This window comes from Hyperoodon ampullatus (genome assembly GCF_949752795.1).
Source record: "Hyperoodon ampullatus genome assembly, chromosome: 1".
NCBI classification, from domain to species: domain Eukaryota; kingdom Metazoa; phylum Chordata; class Mammalia; order Artiodactyla; family Ziphiidae; genus Hyperoodon; species Hyperoodon ampullatus.
The window spans coordinates 191,935,798-191,956,237 of record NC_136914.1 but is presented as its reverse complement, the minus strand read 5'-3'; the positions used below and the strand labels follow the sequence as shown (position 1 = coordinate 191,956,237).

At 37.7% G+C, this 20,440-nt stretch overlaps 1 protein-coding gene across 2 annotated transcripts; it reads right to left on the bottom strand.

Moving 5' to 3' along the window:
* Positions 1-1,431: 1,431 nt before the first annotated feature.
* On the bottom strand, positions 1,432-18,647 carry LIPK (lipase family member K; the record flags this gene model as incomplete). 2 transcript variants are annotated; one of them, XM_079698539.1, is made up of 9 exons in its annotated part: positions 1,432-2,314; positions 6,070-6,141; positions 8,538-8,609; positions 10,461-10,607; positions 11,502-11,638; positions 12,752-12,861; positions 14,063-14,261; positions 16,214-16,328; positions 18,543-18,647. In XM_079698539.1, 9 exons carry the CDS (start codon positions 18,645-18,647, stop codon positions 2,075-2,077), a joined length of 1,197 nt encoding a protein of 398 aa, XP_079554665.1. In that variant the 3' UTR covers positions 1,432-2,074. The 2 variants fall into 2 exon arrangements, with proteins under 2 accessions (XP_079554665.1, XP_079554666.1); XM_079698540.1 differs by having other exon boundaries at positions 14,063-14,162.
* Positions 18,648-20,440: the final 1,793 nt, after the last annotated feature.

The window sequence follows — 20,440 nt, the reverse complement described above, 5'->3', positions numbered from 1 at the left end:
ACCACTCCTTTCTGTTGCTCTGGTGATTTTGCTTTAGTGTCCCTGTTTAGTTTAAAAATGTATTAAATTCTGGCTTTACCCACTGTACAGAGCCTCAGAAATTCTCTAACAAGCAGGACCTTGCCCAACCAGGACAATCTACATTGGGTTTCCTCATCTATATCTTTAAGGGGAACAAAACAAAGAAGTAACAAGAGCTAGAATTTGGACTCAGGTAACTCTGGGCTCAAGATCCAGATTTGATTCTAATTCTTAAATATTTGACCTTAGCTAGTATTTAAGTCTTCTGAGCATCAGTGGTATTCCTTAAAATAAGATAGGCATGGTACCTGTATCACAGAGATGTGGGCAGAAATAGATGGCTTTGGCCTTGCCTTTGATAAATGCTAAACAAGTTAACCAGTGCCAAGTAATGTTAGTTATTTTTATTACATCCCTGTTGGGTTGAAATTCCCCAGCATATTTTCAACTCAATATAAATTAAAAGGGTAAGAACCATGTTTTCCTTGTTTCATCAGATTATCTCCAGCCTCTAACACACAAAAGGTGCAGAGTAAATTTTTTTATTTTAACAACTGGTAACGATTACAAAGACACCCTATCACCAAGGAGACTGTGACTCCCCAAGTCCTGTGCAAAGTGGGCTTATAGTGGAACTGAAAAATGGTTCCATGTTAAAGTGTTCTCCCCTTTAGAAGCTGCTAGTTCAGATTCCTGAACATGAAATACAAAATCAAAGTAAAAGTATTAAATTGATATGATTGGTGAGAATGATGGTGATGTACCTTGAGACTCCTACTGAAAATAAATTATAAATTAAGATAGAATATTTTTAAGATGTAGGAATAAAAACAAGAAAACCCTACCTGATTAAGAAATACAATGTTGTAGGGGGGAATGACCCAGATAGCAGAGTAGGAAGACCCTGAGCTCTACTCCTCCCATGGGCACACCAAAATACAACTATTTATAGAACAACTATCAATGATAATGACCTGAAAACTACCAGAAAATATTTTCCACAAATAAAGATATAAAAAAGGAACAAGACAGGAAGGAGGGGTAAAGATGCATTATAGTCAAGGCCTGCACCCTTGGGTAGATGACCCACTTAAAAATACACTTAAAAATATATTAAGAGGGTAAATCTCACGTTGTGTCCTTACTACAATAATAAGAAAAAAAGAAAAAAGAAGGAAAGAAAGAAAGAGAAAGAAAGGAAGGAAGAAAGAAAGAAATGCAAAATTGACTCTTAGACAAACACTGAGAGAATGAAACATTAACGATCTGCAAAACAAGAAATATTCAAGGAAGTTCATCATGACAAGAGAAATAAGACACAGGGAAATAATGGAATTAAGAAACTGGGTTTCTCAAGCTTCTAACCAGAGATACAATAATGATAATGATAATGATATTAATAATAATTTATTATTATTAATAATAGTAGTAGTTTATTACCATTGTGGATAACAAATTACCACAAATTTAGTGGTTTAAAATAACGTATATTTATTATCTCACTTTCCATGGGTCAGTAGTCCAAGCATGGCATAGCTAGGTCCTCTGTTCAGGGTCTCACCAAGCTTCAATCCAGGTGTTAGACAGGCTTCTTTCTCAGCTGGAGGCTTTACTAGGAAAGAATGGGCTTCCAAGCTCATCCAGGTTTTAGGCAGAATTAATTTTCTCATAGGTGTATGACTGAGAGTCCCAATCTTTTGCAGGTTATCAGCTGGAGGCCACATGCAGATCCTAGAAGTCACACACAGTTCCTTCCCATGTGGGTTTCCTCAACATATCTGTTTGCCTTTTCAAGCCAACAAGGAGAATCTCTTGTTCCAGTCTGCTAAGATGGATTCTTACATAATAGAATGTAATCAGTGGGTGACATCTCATCACGTTTGCCAATTCTCTTGTCTAGAAGCAAGTCTCAGGTCCCTCCCACACTCAAGGGGAGAAGATTACACAAATTCATGGACACTGGGAGGTGAAAATTATTGGAGGGGTCACCTTAGGGTCTGTGCGCCACATTCTTATGACAAAAACCCGCTTCCTTAGAGAAAGGAAAGTGTATTTAATTTTGCAAATGGTCCTCCATCAATCTAATTAGGTCTTGGTAAACTTCATAGGGTGCATCCTGTCCAAGGTAAAAATCCACGTGATTGTAGTGTGGAATCAACTTGAAATAGATAAGCCTGGTAATTTTAGAAAGTAAATTCTCAACATCTCTGACATCAGCCACAGGGTCCTGTCCACCGCTCCACACTGCTGTTGGAACTTCCATCTTAGAAACGTTGTATAGGGGAGGTGTACTCTAAATAAAATTGAAGAGAGAGAAAAATAGTTTTCACAGAAAACCACATTATAGAAGTAACATTAACTGTTAGTTGTTAAGCAAGTTCTTCAAATGTTAAAAATGTGCAATTAGGACATACTTAATGATATATAAACATTAACATGTTAAAAATACTTGAAAGTACTTTTGTGCAACAATATGAATTGTGGATTAAAAAAAGACAGCCATTATATCCCTGATTTTCACTTTTGGAAAAAAAGAAAAGGATCCCAGAGGAAGAGAGGCTCTCATTTCTATGGGGGACCATCTTTCTAGTAGCACTTGGGTTGAGAGTGTATCCATTTCAAACAAAATATTGGATAGAATAAATATAAATACCCCTTCTTAAATGCAGAAATCTGGGCTCAGGGGAGTTAGTAACACTTCAGAAGACTCTTTAGGGGGCATTGAGACTTATGTACAAAAAAGACATTTGAAAAGAATATTTAAAAGGAACCAGCCCGTTACAGAGAAATAGAGTGGCTATGATGTTAATCCCCTGGCAAGTTTCCCTTCTTTCTGGTAACACAACCTTTCTTGTGCTGATTCAACAAATCCCAAAACCCCAGTTCCAGAGTTGTCCAGGATGATCAGTCCTGGTCAATTAGTCCTTCATTCTTCTGGCCGCAGTATAATTTCATGAGCGATGGGCACATTATTAAAATTGGGTCAGAGTTCTCTCGGGAACTTTTTACCAGAGCTATTGAGAAAATATTGCCATTTTCTTTGAGTTTGCAGTTAAAAAAAGCTATATGAGCTAGGTACACACCGCTACCATTGTACTACTATCTTGGAAATAGCCTAAGAATGGAAACAGCATATGCAAGCAGAATTGAAAGAGACTGAGAGGGAGAGAGAAAGAGAGAGCCTGAGGACGGTATGTAAGTTCCTGGCTATTGTGCGTTTAACACTATACCTTTTATTTCAGTAAAACTAAAACATTTTTTTAAAATATAAAATAAAGTTGATTTCTACTACTTGCAATGGAAAGAGTTGCATATTCTATGGACTAAACTGTGTTCCCCTGAAATTCATATGTTGAAACCCTAACCCCAAGGTGATTGTATTTGGAGACAAGGCTTTTAGGAAGTAATTAAGGTTAAATGAGGTCATGAGGTTCGGGTCCTAATCTAATAGGATTGGTGGCCTTATAAGAAGGGGAAGAGAGAGAGATTAATGTTTCTCTCTCTCGTCAACCACATAGAGGAAAGGCTATGTGGATACACATGAGGAAGGTGGCTTTCTGCAGTCCAGGAAGAGAGCCCTCACTAGGACCTGACTGTGCTGGCACATTGATCTCGGACTTCCAGCTTCCAGAACTCTTAGAAATAAATTTCTGTTGTTTAAGCCACTCAGTCTATGGTAGCCCAAGGAGATTAATACAGCATAGTTAATTTTGGCAGCAAGACTAGGAAGAAAAGGTAACATGGACCAGGTTATAAATCCTTAGGAAACAGTAACATTGGCTAGGGAAAGGTTTCTAAGAGGACTAGAAATGTGCCTGGGGGAGACCCCTGACTCGGTGACTCTGCACCTTGAGTTCTCCTAGTAGAGACATATGAGGCAGAGCGCACTGGTATAGTCATTCCAATTTCACTGTCACTGGATGGGTCTTTGCATTACCAAATATATCAAGTATAATTCCCCTACCCTGTAATACTGGGAGGCCTTGGACCTGGGCTTAGGAGCAAGTGGTAAATGGGAATGTGTAGCTATGAGAAGGCAACGTGATGGGCAAAGAAGGAAATGAGTGCAGATTAGCACTGACCAGTAGCGCACTCGAGGGAAGGGTGAACTCAGAAAAGCCTGGCGCAAGGCCCCAATGCAAAAGTGCAACTGATGAAAGAAGAGGCATGCTTTTCTTGACTTGACAGTTTTCTCAGCAGAATAATACAAAGCATAAATATTCAAATGCAAGGATAGAGAGACATAAAGAATAGAAAAACAACACAGCACAGCACACACAGCACAGCGTGGCAAAACTATTAGCAAGTTTTAAGGCACAAGTGGGTCTCAGGGGCCTCTGAAATGAGAATACATTTACTGCAATAATTTAATACCCTGCTAAGAATGAATAGGGGAGCCCAGAAGATGGCAAAGCAAAAATGAACATCAAGATCAAGATCCAAATGATATATGGTGTCTTTTGGTCAAGAAATATTTTTTTTACTTTCTTAGTTATACAGGATTGGTGATTATATTGGTAATCACACCTGCCTAATTTATGGGGATATTACTTACAGTTGTGAGAAAGGTTATTGATGTTTAAAACTTGTATATTGTTCACTCTCAGTCTGTTTTAGGTTTTCTTTTTTACCCCCAAAGTTCCAAGCAAAAGATTCATATTTGAACCTGAATGGCCATGTATTTTGATAGAATCTGTAAGCACAGTGATGAAGTTAATACTTGTGATTCAACTCTCATTCAAATAGATATTTGAGTCTTATAGGGTAAGGTCATCATCTAAAAAGCTTTTCTCGGGCTTCCCTGGTGGCACAGTGGTTGAGAGTCCGCCTGCCGATGCAGGGGACACGGGTTCGTGCCCCGGTCCGGGAAGATCCCACATGCCGCGGAGCGGCTGGGCCCGTGAGCCATGGCCACTGAGCCTGTGCATCCAGAGCCTGTGCTCCGCAATGGGAGAGGCCACAACAGTGAGAGGCCCGCTTACCGCAAAAATAAATAAATAAATTAAAAAAATAAAAATAAAAAGCTTTTCTTTTTATTAAAGCAACTATATACTCTTGCTAGGACAAGGAATTGGTTAATTGCAAGAGTAAATAGTATTTTGACACAGTGTGTGAGTTTGTGTGTGTGGGCACACACCACCCCACACACATACAACTATAGCAGTTTAGGAGAAAAATCAGATTTTTCACACTAGTTGAAATTATGCATTTTCACTATTGTAGTTATGGTGGCACTGAAATTTCTTTTTTAAAAATTTCCAAATTTCTGTCCATATCCTTGATTTGAAAAACCCATGTATCTTTGATGACTATTTGTTTATTTAAGCTCAGTCTATCAGCAAGAAGCCAAAGCTATCTTTGGATTTCCTTACATACTGAAAAAAAAAAGTAATAACGACAACTTTTGCTTTAATATAGAGTTTTTGCTCCAAAAGTTTTCATGTATAATGTCAAGAAATATTTGGCATATCATTATCTGGCAGATACGACTGCTTCTCCCTAAAGGTGATATTCCTGTCTGGAATATCTCTAATAATTCATGTACTTTTAAAAAATGACTAGTAAATGACATCCCAAAGAATTGTTAGGAAAATGTTAGTTCATTTTATGAGAGACAGTTAAGAAGCCAGAGAATATGCTCCAGAAACAAAATTATGTATCTTTAATTCTTTCTTTAAAATATGGTCTTAATTAAGTGCTGAGAATTTCTATTTTTTGAAAAGGAATAAGTGTAGTGGAAGAAGAATGGACTTTTGATCCAGGAACTCCTGTGTCATATTCTGGTTCTTTATAAGCTAAATAATTTTGACTGTTGACCTAAAACTCTCTGAGCTTCTGGAAAAATAAAGACAATAATATTTACCTTGGAAGGTCATTCTGAGGATCAAAAATAATGTTATGGCACATGGTAAGAACCCAATAAGCAACATCTGATCTATACAAAATATCTGGCATAGTGAATGGGGCTTAGTAGGTGCTTGATGAGTAGATACTATTTTTTAAGTTCATTTGCTGTATGCAATTGTTTGATTATTGTTGATATTGTACCTGGTGGAAGTGCATCATGTTCTGATCAGGATTTCCCCAATCAAAAGCTTGGAACTGACCAGAATTAATAGCCTATAATAAGATAAAAATAATAAACATGTTAAAATGATGCAAGAAAACAACATACATTTAAAGACAGTTAACAAAAAATTTACAAAACGGTTTGACATAATGTCCCACTCTTTAGCACATGAGATAAAAGTTAATAAGGTTTAATAAGTCAAATAATAAAAATGATAAAAATTGATACTAATTCACGGAACTGACTTACAATCCTTTCTTCCCCTCTATACTTTTCCAACAAAAATCCTCAAGCAGTGATGGCTTTAAATATTACAATGTTATATACATAGAAAATGTTTGAAAGATGCTAAATTGAATGATTCTTGAATATTCTGGCTTCAGGAATTTATATATATATATTTTAAAAAGGCACCAACTATACATTTCCTACATTAAAAAATGACTGCTATTATTATTTAAAAACTTTATGCCTTATCATCCTTGTCAGATGGTCTAGGATATTATGATTATATTCCTTATTCTTAAACATTTTTGTTACTTTTGAAAGGAATGCTCACTCAAAGAACACCCTCAGGGCTTTCTGAGGTATAGCCTCTGTCTGTCTGTCTCCTGTCTGTAGAGCCAAGCAGCCTGCCATGTTGTTAGTAATATGGCCATGGACTGAGTGTCTGAGACAGCATATGTAACCTTTTTTCATTTAAAATTTTAGACTTCAGATATTAGAGTAGAAGCATTAATACTTCTAGGGGTTCCTTTTTCTGTTATTTGACACCCATGTTGGATTGAGGAGACAGATAATTTTTACCTTTACCTCAAGCACTTCATTAAATTATTCTCAGACTACTCCTAGGATTTTTTTTTCCCTTAACTTGAATCTCAGATTTTTTTTTCAGATTAATTGATTTTGTTCTGATTTTTTGTTTGAAATGGTTCCCATTGTGATTTATATTGACAGAAGCAGTAGTCTGCAGCTGTTGAAATTCTGTAGGTTTTCATCAATGAAAGGCAATAGAGTGTACAAGTTAGGAACTTGGGTTCTAGCATCAAACAGACCTTGTTTGAATACAAGCTTAATGGATTATTAAGTCTGTGATCCAGGCAAGATATGTATCTTCTTTAAATCTATTGTCTCATCTGTGCAATGGAAATGACAATAATATTCTTCTTATAGGGTTGTGAAGATTAAATATGGTAATGCATAAAAAGCATGTAGCACCTGGGAATAGTCAAGAAATCACTCTTTTTATTAGTATTACTACCATCATCACTATCATCATCATCCGTACCTTAGCTGTCTACATAACTTATGACCAAATGTTTTATCTCCCCATGCCCAGTTATTTCTATTCTGAACAGAACTTTCTGTCAAAGGAGAAGAGATATCTTTAAGAAGAGTCAGCTGTGAGATGTGTAAGGGGTTGGTTATGACATCTGTAGAATGGGAATATCAATGCCTTCATTGAAAGATTGTTATGAGAATTCATAAGAAAGAATGAGATAGAATTAAATTGTATATTTGGACAACAAGAACACATAGTAAGTGCTCAATAAATGTGAAATTGAAGTTGTATTTCCTGGAAAGGCATGCCTATCAGAGTCTACTTGTCTCCTCACCAGTAGGAGGCCCTGTGTCCAGAATATCTTTCTTCCTGTAGGAGCTTGAGCTTATCTTCTGGGGGTGGAACTCTTCAAAGAATTTCAGAAATCCTCAACTAGTATTTCAGACTATCTATAGCAGCGATTCTCAACTTTAAAGCATGGAACAAATCTATCAGGGTGTAGGTTAAAATTCAAATTCCTAGGGATCTCAGATCCCTATTAAATGTTTTAAAGTATTTAAAACTCAAAATGTGTAATTAAATATTAAAACCTTGGGAAGACCTTTCCCCCCATACACACAGTCATACATACTTGGTCAGAAAGCTATACCAACTGAATTTGACTTGCCAAATATTGAGTAATATAGTAACAAAAGAAACATAACCCTTAAACTGAGAGTAAAAACAGAAACACTTAATCTATTTTAATCCCTCTCTAACATTTAATTTCCTCTGAATTAAGCAATATTTCCACACTCTGAAATTGCCCATATCTCAATTAGAGGATAAACAGATCTTTTTGGAATAGCCTGTATCATGTTATATAAAGCTCTATTAGAGCTAACGATTTTGCAAAAGAGGAAACACAAGCTTTTCCTAAAAAAAAGGCAGTTCACAGTAATCTAAAGGTCAGAATTCAGTCAGAATATCTGGGAACCCAAACACCAGATACAGAGGACGTGGAGAATAGAAAGGAATAAAGGAAATCAACATGAGTTGATGCTGATTCCAGAAACATCCACCTGACAGTAGCAGAACCTGCAAAACCCTGCAGTGAGCTCTCTTGGGAGTGCTCCTCAGGGATCAGAGATACGTGCGTGTCATATCAGGAACAGAAGCATGTACCTGGGCCCAGTGCAGCATATTCTGAACAGATGTTCCCGCAGGACTTTGTGACAAATAAACGTCTAAGCGACTCTGCAAAGTAAAAAGATTCTTACCTGAAGGCTAATCATATAATCACACCACAAGTAAATCTGAGTATTTTTTTCTCTTTCTTTCTCTCCTCTGTCTCTCAAGGAATAAACATGTACCATACCCTCTAAAGACATATTAACCAAAGAAGCCCGTCTTTAAGAACTTTCTTCTCCCTCATTTCCATACTTCTGTCCTGGGCAGTATCTTTGTAAAGCCCACAGAGGGCATCCTGCTGGTCAAAGACAAAAGGTAATGTACCTTTTCTTTCCAGCCTTGCCTCAGACAGGTCCAAGAATATAGACAGTCAAGAGACAAAATCCCCAGTGATCTTCTCCTTCACCCTGTGATAAGTCCTAAGGGACATTCCCAGAAAGTTGTTCATCATGAAAGATTGAGAACAGATCTCAATGTTTTATCATGGCTCCTTAAAAATTTGGTAAATGTTCTGCAGGACTCTTTGACAGTTTGTGGGACATAATCCATCCAGTATTTAAACCTCTATTAATAATTAGATTTCTTTTTGAATCAAAAAAATCTTGATTTTTAAATATTTCCAACAGCATTTTGTTTGCTTTAGTATACAAAAGAGTTATTTTCCATCAGAGTGAGTATCTGAAACATCTTGGAGCTTTAAAAAATATAGCTACTTATGAGCTACCCAAACCTATGAAACAATATCAAAATCTCTAGGGTTGAGCTCTGGACATGTGTAATTTTTGAAAGTTCTACAAATTCTACTTGTGTATCCCTGGTTATGCTCCACTAAAGTAAACATCTTTGCAGGCACTGTAATATTCTATAATCCAGTCCATAACAGTGAGCGAAAAAGGGCAATCTGACTACATACATGTACAATGAGGGCCCCCAACGAATGTTCTAGGATGTCATTTTGTGAAGTCTTTCTTTAGCAAACTCTTAGGCCATGCTGAGAGGGTGTTTTTTGAAATTGTCTCTATTGAGTTTGCTTAAAGGTCTTTTTACTTAGCTCTACACGGTACACTTCCATCTAAGCGAAAGGCAAGCATGGTTTCCCTAGTAAATTGAGAAAGTAAGAAGGTCATGTGAAAGGCAGTGGCTAAGGCATGCTTTGCATAAACAGCCTTTTATAAATCTTGCTTGAAATCAAGGAAAATATTAATCAGCATTATCCACCTAGGGAGGCAAGGCTCTAGGCAGAAGTCTGTGAGACAGATGGAGATCATCTTCAGCTTTGTCCCACCCCTGGTTTCAAACCTGTCTCCACTCTAGCTGGGGACAGTAGCTTCGTCTCTTTCTCCCTCCCACCCTTCGGGTCAGTTAGAGGTAGCTAAGAAAGGAAAGGCTCTCAGTTAAGTTGGAAAGGACTTGATAAGAACCCCAACAATTATCCCTCTCAGTATCACTTGAACAGTGAGTCTGTAGCTGTTATTGAAGAGACATTCCTTTACCCCTTTGGATAAAAGACATAAGTCGTTCACAAAATGACTATATCCAAATCACCTATGAAAGTAGAAAACTGGTTAAAAATTAGATGGCTGGGCTCACTCCCTGAAATTCTACATCAGTCAGTCTGAGATAGGGCTCAGGCATAGCAAGATAAATTTCAAAACCATAGCCTAAGTGAAGGACTTTTAAATGGTGGCACTTTGTCCAACAACAAGAATTGGTGAGAATTTTCAGTGGCAGAGACTTCTCAAATCCTCCTACTAAAGCAGGTGGACTCTCAGCTTTGGTTGGAAGCCATAAACATGCTAGCTACATTCCAGGAGACAAAAAGGAGACTTTGAAATGTGGTTTCCATGCAACTTAGAATGACCTCTCCTTACCTCTGTGCAACAAAACAATTGCTTTCCTGGATCTGACTACACGTACCATGTTTAAGTTTTTTGGGTCAAATCCACTCCAAGTAAATAGAAAGTTGCTGCAAATATGATGAAATATCTTCCGGTTGCACACCTTGGTGGCAATGAATCGGTCAAAAAATATGTGAGGATAGAACATCTTGTCACCAAACAACACCTGCAAGATCGATTTAAGACACCATCAATTTTCATGAATGTGAATGTCAAGGATGGAAAATGAGTGGTAATTCAGATAAGGACTAGACACAGGTGATACCTGCTCAGTGCTAGTCCTCAGTGAAACCAAGAGGCCCATTAAACTTTGTCTCTGTAGTTTTTCCAACCCACCTTTTCGGTCCCCCCATCTCACCTCTTGATGCTTTTTCCCAAGATCTTTTACTTGGAGTGTTTTTTGGGACTTCCCCTAAAAAACTAGTCCCCATAGGAAATTGGTAAGCCTTGGGAGTCAGGGTTGCCTTGGTTTGATTCTAGACTCTGTCTCTTATACCTTAGGAAAGTATTTAATTTCTATTATCCTGAATTTCTTCAACTATAAAATAGAAAATTAATATGCACTAAGTAGAACTCCCCTGTAGATAATAGGTCACATTTAAAACACACCTAGTGCAGAGGGGAGTAGGCAAAATGGTGGAGTGGGAAGACCCTGAGTTCATTTCTCCCCACAGGCACCCTAAAATCACATGCTGTGATCTCAACTACTACGCTATACTGTCCCTGATAAACTAGGGGGCACCAGAGAGAAATTTAACCTACTAGATTAAACCAATCAATCAATCAAATCAGCTTTTGCTGTATCTGTGACTGAGGAATGACATGAGAGACAAGCCTCTAAGTTAAAAATGAAGACAGCAGGGTAGAATGGCAGCAGAGTGAGCACCCTGAACCCTGTTGGTAAAATTGTACATCATCAGTAAACCTACATGTGTACCTTGAGCATTCCTAGATGTTTGTAAAATGTTATTTGTCTCAAGCTGTCTTCTCTTGAAATCAATGGAAATAGGGCTAGTTTTAGTTACTACAGATTTAAACTTGGGGGAAAGTTGTCACATACCTTGATTACTTTTCTGGAAAGAGTTGTTAATTTTTTCACAGGACTTTGGATGTATTTCACAGTGGTGACTGGAGCCAATGCAAAAAATATCTTAATCCTTTTAGCCAGCTCTGGATTAGTAGAGAATGCTATGAAAGCTGAAAGGGAAGAAGATACTAATTCATAGATGTAGAACAATTTTTAATTCATTTTAAATTATAGTAAAAGTAGTTATATTAAAAAAATAAAACAAAGAAACTCAGAGTAAATACCATTTTTAGGGAAGGATTTTTAAATTTCTGAAGGTGGAACTGGCTAATTCAGAATAAAGTGAGTTTCCTGTCCCTGAAGGATGCAAACCTACTTATAGAGAATGTTGCAGAAAGGGTTCAAACATACAGTGTGGGGCATGTCTAGGTAAACTCCAAGGGCCATTCTAGCTTGACGATAGTCTTTGGTATCAGACAAAACTGGGCTATAACTTTGGCTTCCCATTTGCTAGCTATGTGAAAACTTGGGCAACTTAACCTCCCCTGTATGAGTCTCAGTTTTCTCTATCTATAAATATGGAAAATAGAATCCTTATAGAATAATTCTTTTGAAGGTTAGATTTATATATATATATACGTACACACTTTCTAATTGGCTTTATCACCATTAGAAAGGATTCCTAAGTTCAGCCATTTGTAAAATGTGGATGACAATGCTCTCAAATAACTGGTGTAAATGCTGTTGGTATTGTCAAGGTCTCTAGCTGAACAGAGAACAGTGAAGAGAATAGAGTGCCTTATGGCACTGCCAACGTAGCCCACCCACACACATCTAGCCTACCCCAGCACCCACTGGGAACTAACTAAAAGTCACACTGGTTGTGACATATAATCACTGAGATTTGTAATCCTCTGCTTTTTTTTTTAGTGTCCCTCACTAGACTGTGAGCTCTTTAAGGGAGAGATGCATACCATATTTATTTATCTTTGGTTCCCCAGTATCTAACCTGGTGTCTGGCAAGTGTTGTTGGGTATGCAAATGAATAAATAAATAATTGTCTCTCTTTCAGGCTTATCCGTCAATCTCCAGATTTAGTCCTGGGAGGAAAATCCCTAAGTCATCCACACTTTATTTACTCTTTAGAAGCCAGCCAGACAAGATTGTTTCCCAACTCAGAGCCCCCAAGCTAGAGACTGCACAGAGGGAAGAAATCCTGCCCCCTTTCGTGAATATGAAGAAGATCCCCAGACACTCTCAGATCACACCTGCCCCAAACACACCAGTGGTGGTGCCTTGGGAGTGGCCCACATAGTAGAGTTGCTCCTGTCCAGTTTTCTCTATGATAAAATTGATTGTGGCTGGAAGGTCATACTTAGCCATCTCATCCAAACTGCCAAAGAAAAAGAACAACAACATTGGAAAAAAACCCATCTCATTTTTAGGCTTGCAATACTTAAACATATTCATTGCAGACCTAGATGTTTAGCTTTTGTCAAATGTAATACTGGAATCAATACATGATATCATGCGTCTGTACAACTTTTGAGGATATCACCTTGATTGCAAGAACAACTTTATTAAGAAACTGAAATCAGAAAAATCTGACTTGCAAAAGCCTCCAGAGGCTTTTCACTTAATTCTATAGCAGATTTACCAAACTCCCTTGAAAAGAAAAATTACCTGGAATGCTTATTTTAAAAACAGAATAAAGCAAAGAGACTTGCAGAGTTCAGCCCAGACAGACTGAATCAAAATGTCCAGGGAAGAGGCCTGGTCATCTGCATATTTATCAAGCACTTCAGGTGCTTCTTTCCTGTATGTAGTTGGGAAAACACTCATCTAGGGAATCATGATGTTATTTGCAATTGTGCCATGACACAACTGCCCTGGAATGTGGAATTAGGGAATGCAAATTGGCTTCCAGGAATGAGGCCAAGGAACAAACAGCTTTAGTGACCTTCAAGAAATAGTTCTTAGCTCCACTACAGGTGCTGGGTTTGCCTCTGTGACTCAGCTGGCCTAACTTCTAAGGAAGACAGCGTCCACAGGGGCTGCTGGCAACTCAGCTCCAGGGACAGATTTCAGCACCCCCAGCCTATGGAGGGTAGAGTTCCTTTACTACTTAGTGAATTGGAGTGTCATCTATGCTAAAGGGCTTGGCTTATCTTGGCTTATCATGAATGTCTGTTTCCCAGGATTTTCAACCAGAGCCTTGTTCCTGGTCCCATTTCTTGATCAGTTTCATTTTTCCTCTTTAGTAAGGGTACCAAGTAAATTTCTGGGGTGCACACTGACAATATGATAGTCCTGGAATTAACCTTTCTAAAGTTGACCTTTGCATCTTGATTTTTTGTTCTTGCATATATACTTTACATACACACACGCCAAGTGGAGTATTTAAAACAACTCGATGCAATAATAAGGGCATTTCTTCAGAGCTTGTGAAGAAAACCTGAGTAGAAAAAGAAATGTCCATTTCCTTCTTGTAGATTCCACAGTGTGCATTTGGACAGAAAGGGAAAATTCAAAGAGCAGTCATCCATATAAATGAGCAACGTACACACTTTATTCATTGGTAGTATTCTCCTTACCTGAAGGCCCAGTATTCTGCTGATGTGGTTGACAATTTCACGTGTCTTCTGGACCAGATGTTTCCCCGGCTGTTCCCCATCCATACATCATAACCAACATCTGCCAGAAGGAAAGCCAAGCTGTTGTTGGGCAGGTTGCAAATCCAGTTACTGGCAGATGCAATTAAGCCATGCTGCAGATACACAGCAGGCTTTGCAGCTGCAAAATACAAGTAACAGGAGTTTTTTATATGAACTTCCTTGGTGCTTACAAGAAAATTCTTTTTCCTGACTCCCTGCCATACAGAAGGAAAGTTAAGAGATAAAATTTGGCACCAGGCAAGCCGAGGTTCTAGGGTTTTGAACTACTTCTGAAGCTGGGCAAGTTATTTACCTTCTCTATGTCTTGTTTTTCTCTTTGCAAAATCGGGATTATGTGCAATGTATTGTATTGTTATACAGCTATTGGAGTCAGATTGCCCTGATTTAAGCTCTCTTCTGCTACGAGTTAACCTCTTTGTGCCTTAGTTAACTTATTTTGTAATGGGGAATAATAAAAATTGCTATCTTATAGTGTAGTTATAAGAATTAAATTACAATTAAAATACACAAAATTCTGTCCAGCACAATAAATATCTGCTCTACAATTATTCACATTAACGACATTTTACTTCCCAAAAAGTATCTGGTGACAAAACTAAGTTTTTTCCAAGATAATAACAAAGACAATAAAAATGCCATTTATTGAATGTCTCTTGAATGCCTGGCATTATGCATTGTCAGAAAGCAAAACACAAGGTTTTAAGTGAAATTTACACAAGGTAAAATTGTTAATTTGATGTAAACATCCTACTCACAAGTAGAATTGGAACAATTTGACTAAAGAAAGAGAAAAAAAGAAGGAAATGGGGAAGTGGTGCTGAAAACATAGAAGAGAAAGAGAAGTGACTAGGATATTTCTGTCTTTTGTAAATGGTTTGTGATGCTGTGTTGGTACCCCAGGACTTTCCCTTAGGTCACCTTTGGAGCTAGACCAGCTTCCTGAGATTGAGTAGGCTGGACTGGCCTCTCAGAAAGCCTCAGTTGTCTGGAGGTGAGGATAAAGTTTATATCGATTAAGCCATCTTTTGAGGAAAAAGAGAAAGAAGAGGCGTTACTAATTCTGCTACATTACAGCCAAAGAGTTGTCATAATCCATAGCCCCTTTCTCATCTGAGCCCTCAGGCAGCTTCGCCTTGCAGAGACAGCTTTCATAGCATGCCTTTGGGCAGCTACCTGGCAGAACTGATAAGATAAAAGTTTGGGGAAACAAAGTACTTGCGAGTATTTCCAAAGGTAATGGAGTTATTTTAGGGGATGGTCACTTCTATAAAGTGAACAGCACCGTTCCACCTCTTTCTCTTTTTTAAAATCTAGATTGTCTCTTTAAATACCTAACCCTTCTGATATTGGAAATTTTGGTTATACAATGCTCCAAAGAACAAAAGGAGCTAAGAAATGAGAGAAGAAAGCAAATAGTTCTTGCCAAGTGGATTCCTCTCTTCTCTATAGATATCAACCTATATTGTAGGGAGCTAGAAATGGCTCTAACTGCACTGAAGTATAGAACGAATAGGGTCAGATTTACTTGAAAAAATAAAATCCCAGTGACTTGCATAGAGAACTAATTACAAATGAAATAATCCCAGTTAGAAAGCTGTTGTAGTACCTGGAACACAAGATAATGGTGAAGTCGAAGCCTGGACTTGAGCAATATTGAAGCTGAGAGTTTTCAGATTAGAGAGAAGTTTGGAAGGCAAAATTGATAGGTCTTGGTTATTGGCTGGGTATAGGAAGTGTGGGAGAGGAAAGTATCCAAATGACCCTAGAGTTTTGGTTTCTAAGCCTGGAAAGTGGTATCTCTAGAGTAAGACCAAGTTTTCTTTTGTTTCTGTGTTTGTTTGGAAAGAGGACAAAGTGATGGAGGAAAGGGAAGAGTAAACAGTGTACGTGAAAATGCTTTAAAAACTCCAAAGTGTTACGCAAATGAAATAGTAGAGTTGGTGGTGATGATTTGCCTCCACTTATGGAAGAGAATAGGCTCTATTTCAGAATAAAGCTGCCCTGCTGCTATCATCGCATCCAGGAATCTCTCCTTAGGCACTATTCCTTTCATAATGAAATAAATCCCACCTGTTCTTGGATATGCTCTTCCATGAGGAATCCTGTAAATTCCGAGGATATAACCGTCTTTTGTCACAATGTCATATTTTTCATAAGGATAACCCCAGTAGGAAATAATCTGGTTCTAAAAAGAGGAAACGGAAAGGTATACCTCATGATGTAATCTCTTGATTTTTATACCCACATTTCAATATAGTACTTTAAGTCACAACCTACTGTTCATCTCTGTATTGGAACAGAATGTAGCAGGAAAATCAGGATAACTTGAGGAGGATTTTAAAAGGAGGATGCATGCAAAGGCATGGGTAAGGCAAGGTGGTGGGTTTCCATACATGCTGGTTTTCTTGGCCTGGTATTATTATTATTTTTGTTTTTGCGGTACGTGGGCCTCTCACTGTTGTGGCCTCTCCCGTTGCAGAGCACAGGCTCCGGACGCGCAGGCTCAGCGGCCGTGGCTCACGGGCCCAGCCGCTCCGCGGCATGGGAGATCTTCCTTGACCGGGGCACGAACCCGTGTCCCCTGAATTGGCAGGCGGACTCTCAACCACTGCGCCACCAGGGAAGCCCTGGCCTGGTATTATTAATGCACTCTAGTTCACTCTCCAAGTGTTTGATGGAAAATGGCATGTTCATCTTACGAAGGAAACCATACGGCATTGTGCAGAACCCTGTGGCTAGTAACAAGTGAGTTGTTACCAACCTTGGATCTGAAGGGAGATGGGAGAAAGTGGTTACAAGACCCTGAATGAGAAAGTCAAGTAAAGAGGGCCATATTGAGAAGGGCTGTGACCTTTAGCAGAGGGAGACAGCTTGCCCAAGATGACCTTATGGACGGAACCAGGGCAGTAAACCATCTGGTCTCCCTCTTCTCCCACCTTCTGATCTTCTGCTCAATATGTCCATAGGCTGAACTGAACTGAAAACCAAAGGTCAAAGGAATTTAACTGACCTAGTTCTTACAGGGCAGAAAGAAAGGTGTAAAGACTAGAGAGTGGATCTAAAGGGGTAAAAACAGAAGATACGTCATCCACAGATATACAAGGAAGAGGGGAACTACCGTTTATTGGTCATCTTCCACATAGAAGATGGTTAATACCCCTTGTTTTATTAATCCATATAACAGGCCTTTGAGATAGAATTATATCCATTTTAGAGTTGAGAAAACTGAATTTCAGGGAGAATAATAATCTGTCCAAGACTGAACAGTAGGAAGAGATAAAGACAAAATTTAAGTCAAAGTTAGTTTAGCACCAAAGCATATGCCTTTATGACAGGCTTATGCACTTGCCCAGGCCGGGCACTCACAAGAGGTGTGCACATATTGTGCAGCTATATAAAGCACTGGTTATGAGAGCCCAGACTCTAGAGACAAGCTGTATGACATTGAATTCCAGCTCTTCCTCTTATTAGCTATGCAGCTTTGGGCAAGTTACTTAACTCCTTTGTGCTTCATTTACTTTAACTGCAAAATAAAGTTAATAATAGTATCTCTTCACAGATATGTTGTGACGATTATACACACAGTAAGTGCTCTATAAATGTTTATTATTCTTCTTATCATTAGAGAATAGCCAAAAAGCAGCCAGACCAGGGAGGAAGAAAGTGTCTGTGAATGTGGAAGGAGGAGGAATATATTTTCATGGACTGTGAGCTCAGTAGTGTGGTAGAAGCTTAGGAGTACCTGCTGGATACTTTGGAGAGAGAAACAAGAAGAGACACTAATTAAAAAACATCGACAATTCCATTCTTAAAGTTCTAATACAAACTTGGATATGGGTGAGGACTTCAGGGTGCACAATGTACACAAGAACTTGTACATTTCCATTGGAATGAAGCATTTAGCAAACATTTGTCATTTGTTTTGTTTTTGTTTTTTGCCTAGATCTGTTCCATTTCACTTTATTCCAGTCCAGTTCTGGTATGAATTCCTGCATGTTAAGACACTTTTGTTTATAAGGAACCCAAACCAAATCTGGCTTACTAAGCTGAAAATCTACATGGATATAGTTCACAAATTAAAGGAACTGCTCTAGAAAGAGCCTCCGGAAGAGCTCAAGTATACTCCATAGAGATCATCAGTAGGAACTCATGAATCTTCTCTTCAGGAAACCACCATGAGATGGTAGCTCAAACTACCAGCAGAGGGAGTATTACTGACCCAATTTGGGTCACGTCTTTCAATTCTTTGGTTAGTTAGCTATGCCAAGGGACAAGGGAGGAAACACAGATTTAATCAGTTTAGAATTTTTAAAAACTAGACAGGCATACCAATTGCATCTAAAATGACAATAGCTTAATAATTCCTTCTCTTAGTTTTTTTCTTTAATGAGTGACTTACAATATTCATATTAGCTTCTGGATTTGTTGAGCTTCCTTCATTCTGACTACCATATATAGGTCCAAGAAGAAGCATCCAGCATGTTGCTGTTAAAAGCTGCCACATTTGGAATCTGCCCGGGAAAGGAAATATTAATATGTTTGTCATCAAAGAGAATTCTACAAGTGAAACTCAGTGTAATCTTTCTATAACACTACTGAGAGAGGGAGTAGAAAGATGCTTCTAGGTTATGTCTTAACAAGTAGTATACTTAATTATTCAAGACTCATCCCATGAAAAATCTGAAGTGGTGAATTTTTAGTAAGAAAAAAAAGAAAGAAGAAAGTGAGGAAAGAAGAAATGAAGAAACCAACATCAATTAAATCTCCAATAGATAATCAAACAAAAGGAGACGTATAATTCACAGAAAAATGTAATGGCAAATGTATTAATCAAAGCACATTTAATATCTCTAGTTATCAGATAAATTAGTACTCTTCTGATGGTGGGAGTGAGCACTAGCACAACCTTAATGGAAAGAGATTTATTAACATGCATTGTGAATTTTAAAATATTTATACCCCTCACTCAGTATAATTCTATTTCCAAAAGTCTATCCAAAAGAAAAAAATATATATACAAGCATCATTTATAAAATTATCCCTTATTGTCTATCTTAACACAGTGAAATTTGCCAAAATAAGACACTGATAAAATAAATTATGGGAGCAGAAGAAAGGAATTATTCAGCCACCAAGTATTATGTTTTTGTGTGATATATGAATTCCTATCATATAATATTAAGGGCAAAACAATGTAACTTGTACATACATTTTGATAACAAAATATAACAAGAAAAAAAAGGACTAAGCATCAAATTTTAATTATGGTTATATCTAGGTGGTAACTATTTGGGTGATTATTTTCTCATTTTTAAAGGATTCTCCATACTTTCTAAATATTCTATATCCAATATTATTTTTCATAAGAAGGAAGTTATTTTTCAAATAGAAAATCGTGAAAATTATGGGGGGAAAAGATGACATGTATTCCTCATTTGGCTTTTTTTTTTTTTTCCTCATTTGGCTTTGAAACTACTTCAGTTTAAAAACAAACAACAACTGCAAAAGTAACAGAGGGGGACATTTTGCAGGAGACTTCCCATTAACTACTATATAAAATGAAGATCTTCAAATTATGTTAGAAAACACACTATCTGCTAATCTGTTTTGTTTTCCTTTAGAAAGAGATAAAGACAAATTTTAAGCCAAAGTAAGTTTAGCTCCAAAGCAAATGCCCTTATGACAGGATTATGCGTTTGCTCAGGCCAGGCAAATAAGAAGTGTGTATACACATAGTCTTTTCTTGGTATCTGGGGGAGATCAGTTCCAGAACTCCCCCACTTACCTCCCCCATGGAAACCAAAATCCACAGATGCTCAAGTCCCTTATGTAATTGTCATAGTATTTGCATATAACCTGTCCACATCCTCCTGATATTTTAAGTTATCTCTTTATTACTTATAATATGTAAGTATTATAATGCCATGTAAATGCTATATAAATGGTTGTAAATACAGTGTAAATGCTATGTAAATAGCTGTAACACACGGAAAATTCAAGTTTTGATTTTTGGAACTTTCTGGAATTATTTTTCTGAATATTTTCTATGTGGAGCTCACAGATATGAAGGGCTGAATGTCTACTATGGGGTTCTGTAAAGCAGAACAGTCACTTCTCTCTCTTCTCTGTGCTTTCAACACCACTTCCCCTACTTCTTTTTTTTTCTTTTCTCTTTCTTTGTCAAATTGCTCCCATTCTACATTTCGAATAGATTTTTATATCAAATTAACATATAAGAGAGATGGCAAATCTCACCCTGTAGGAAATGGAAGGATTTTTCAGATTATGCCTTCACTA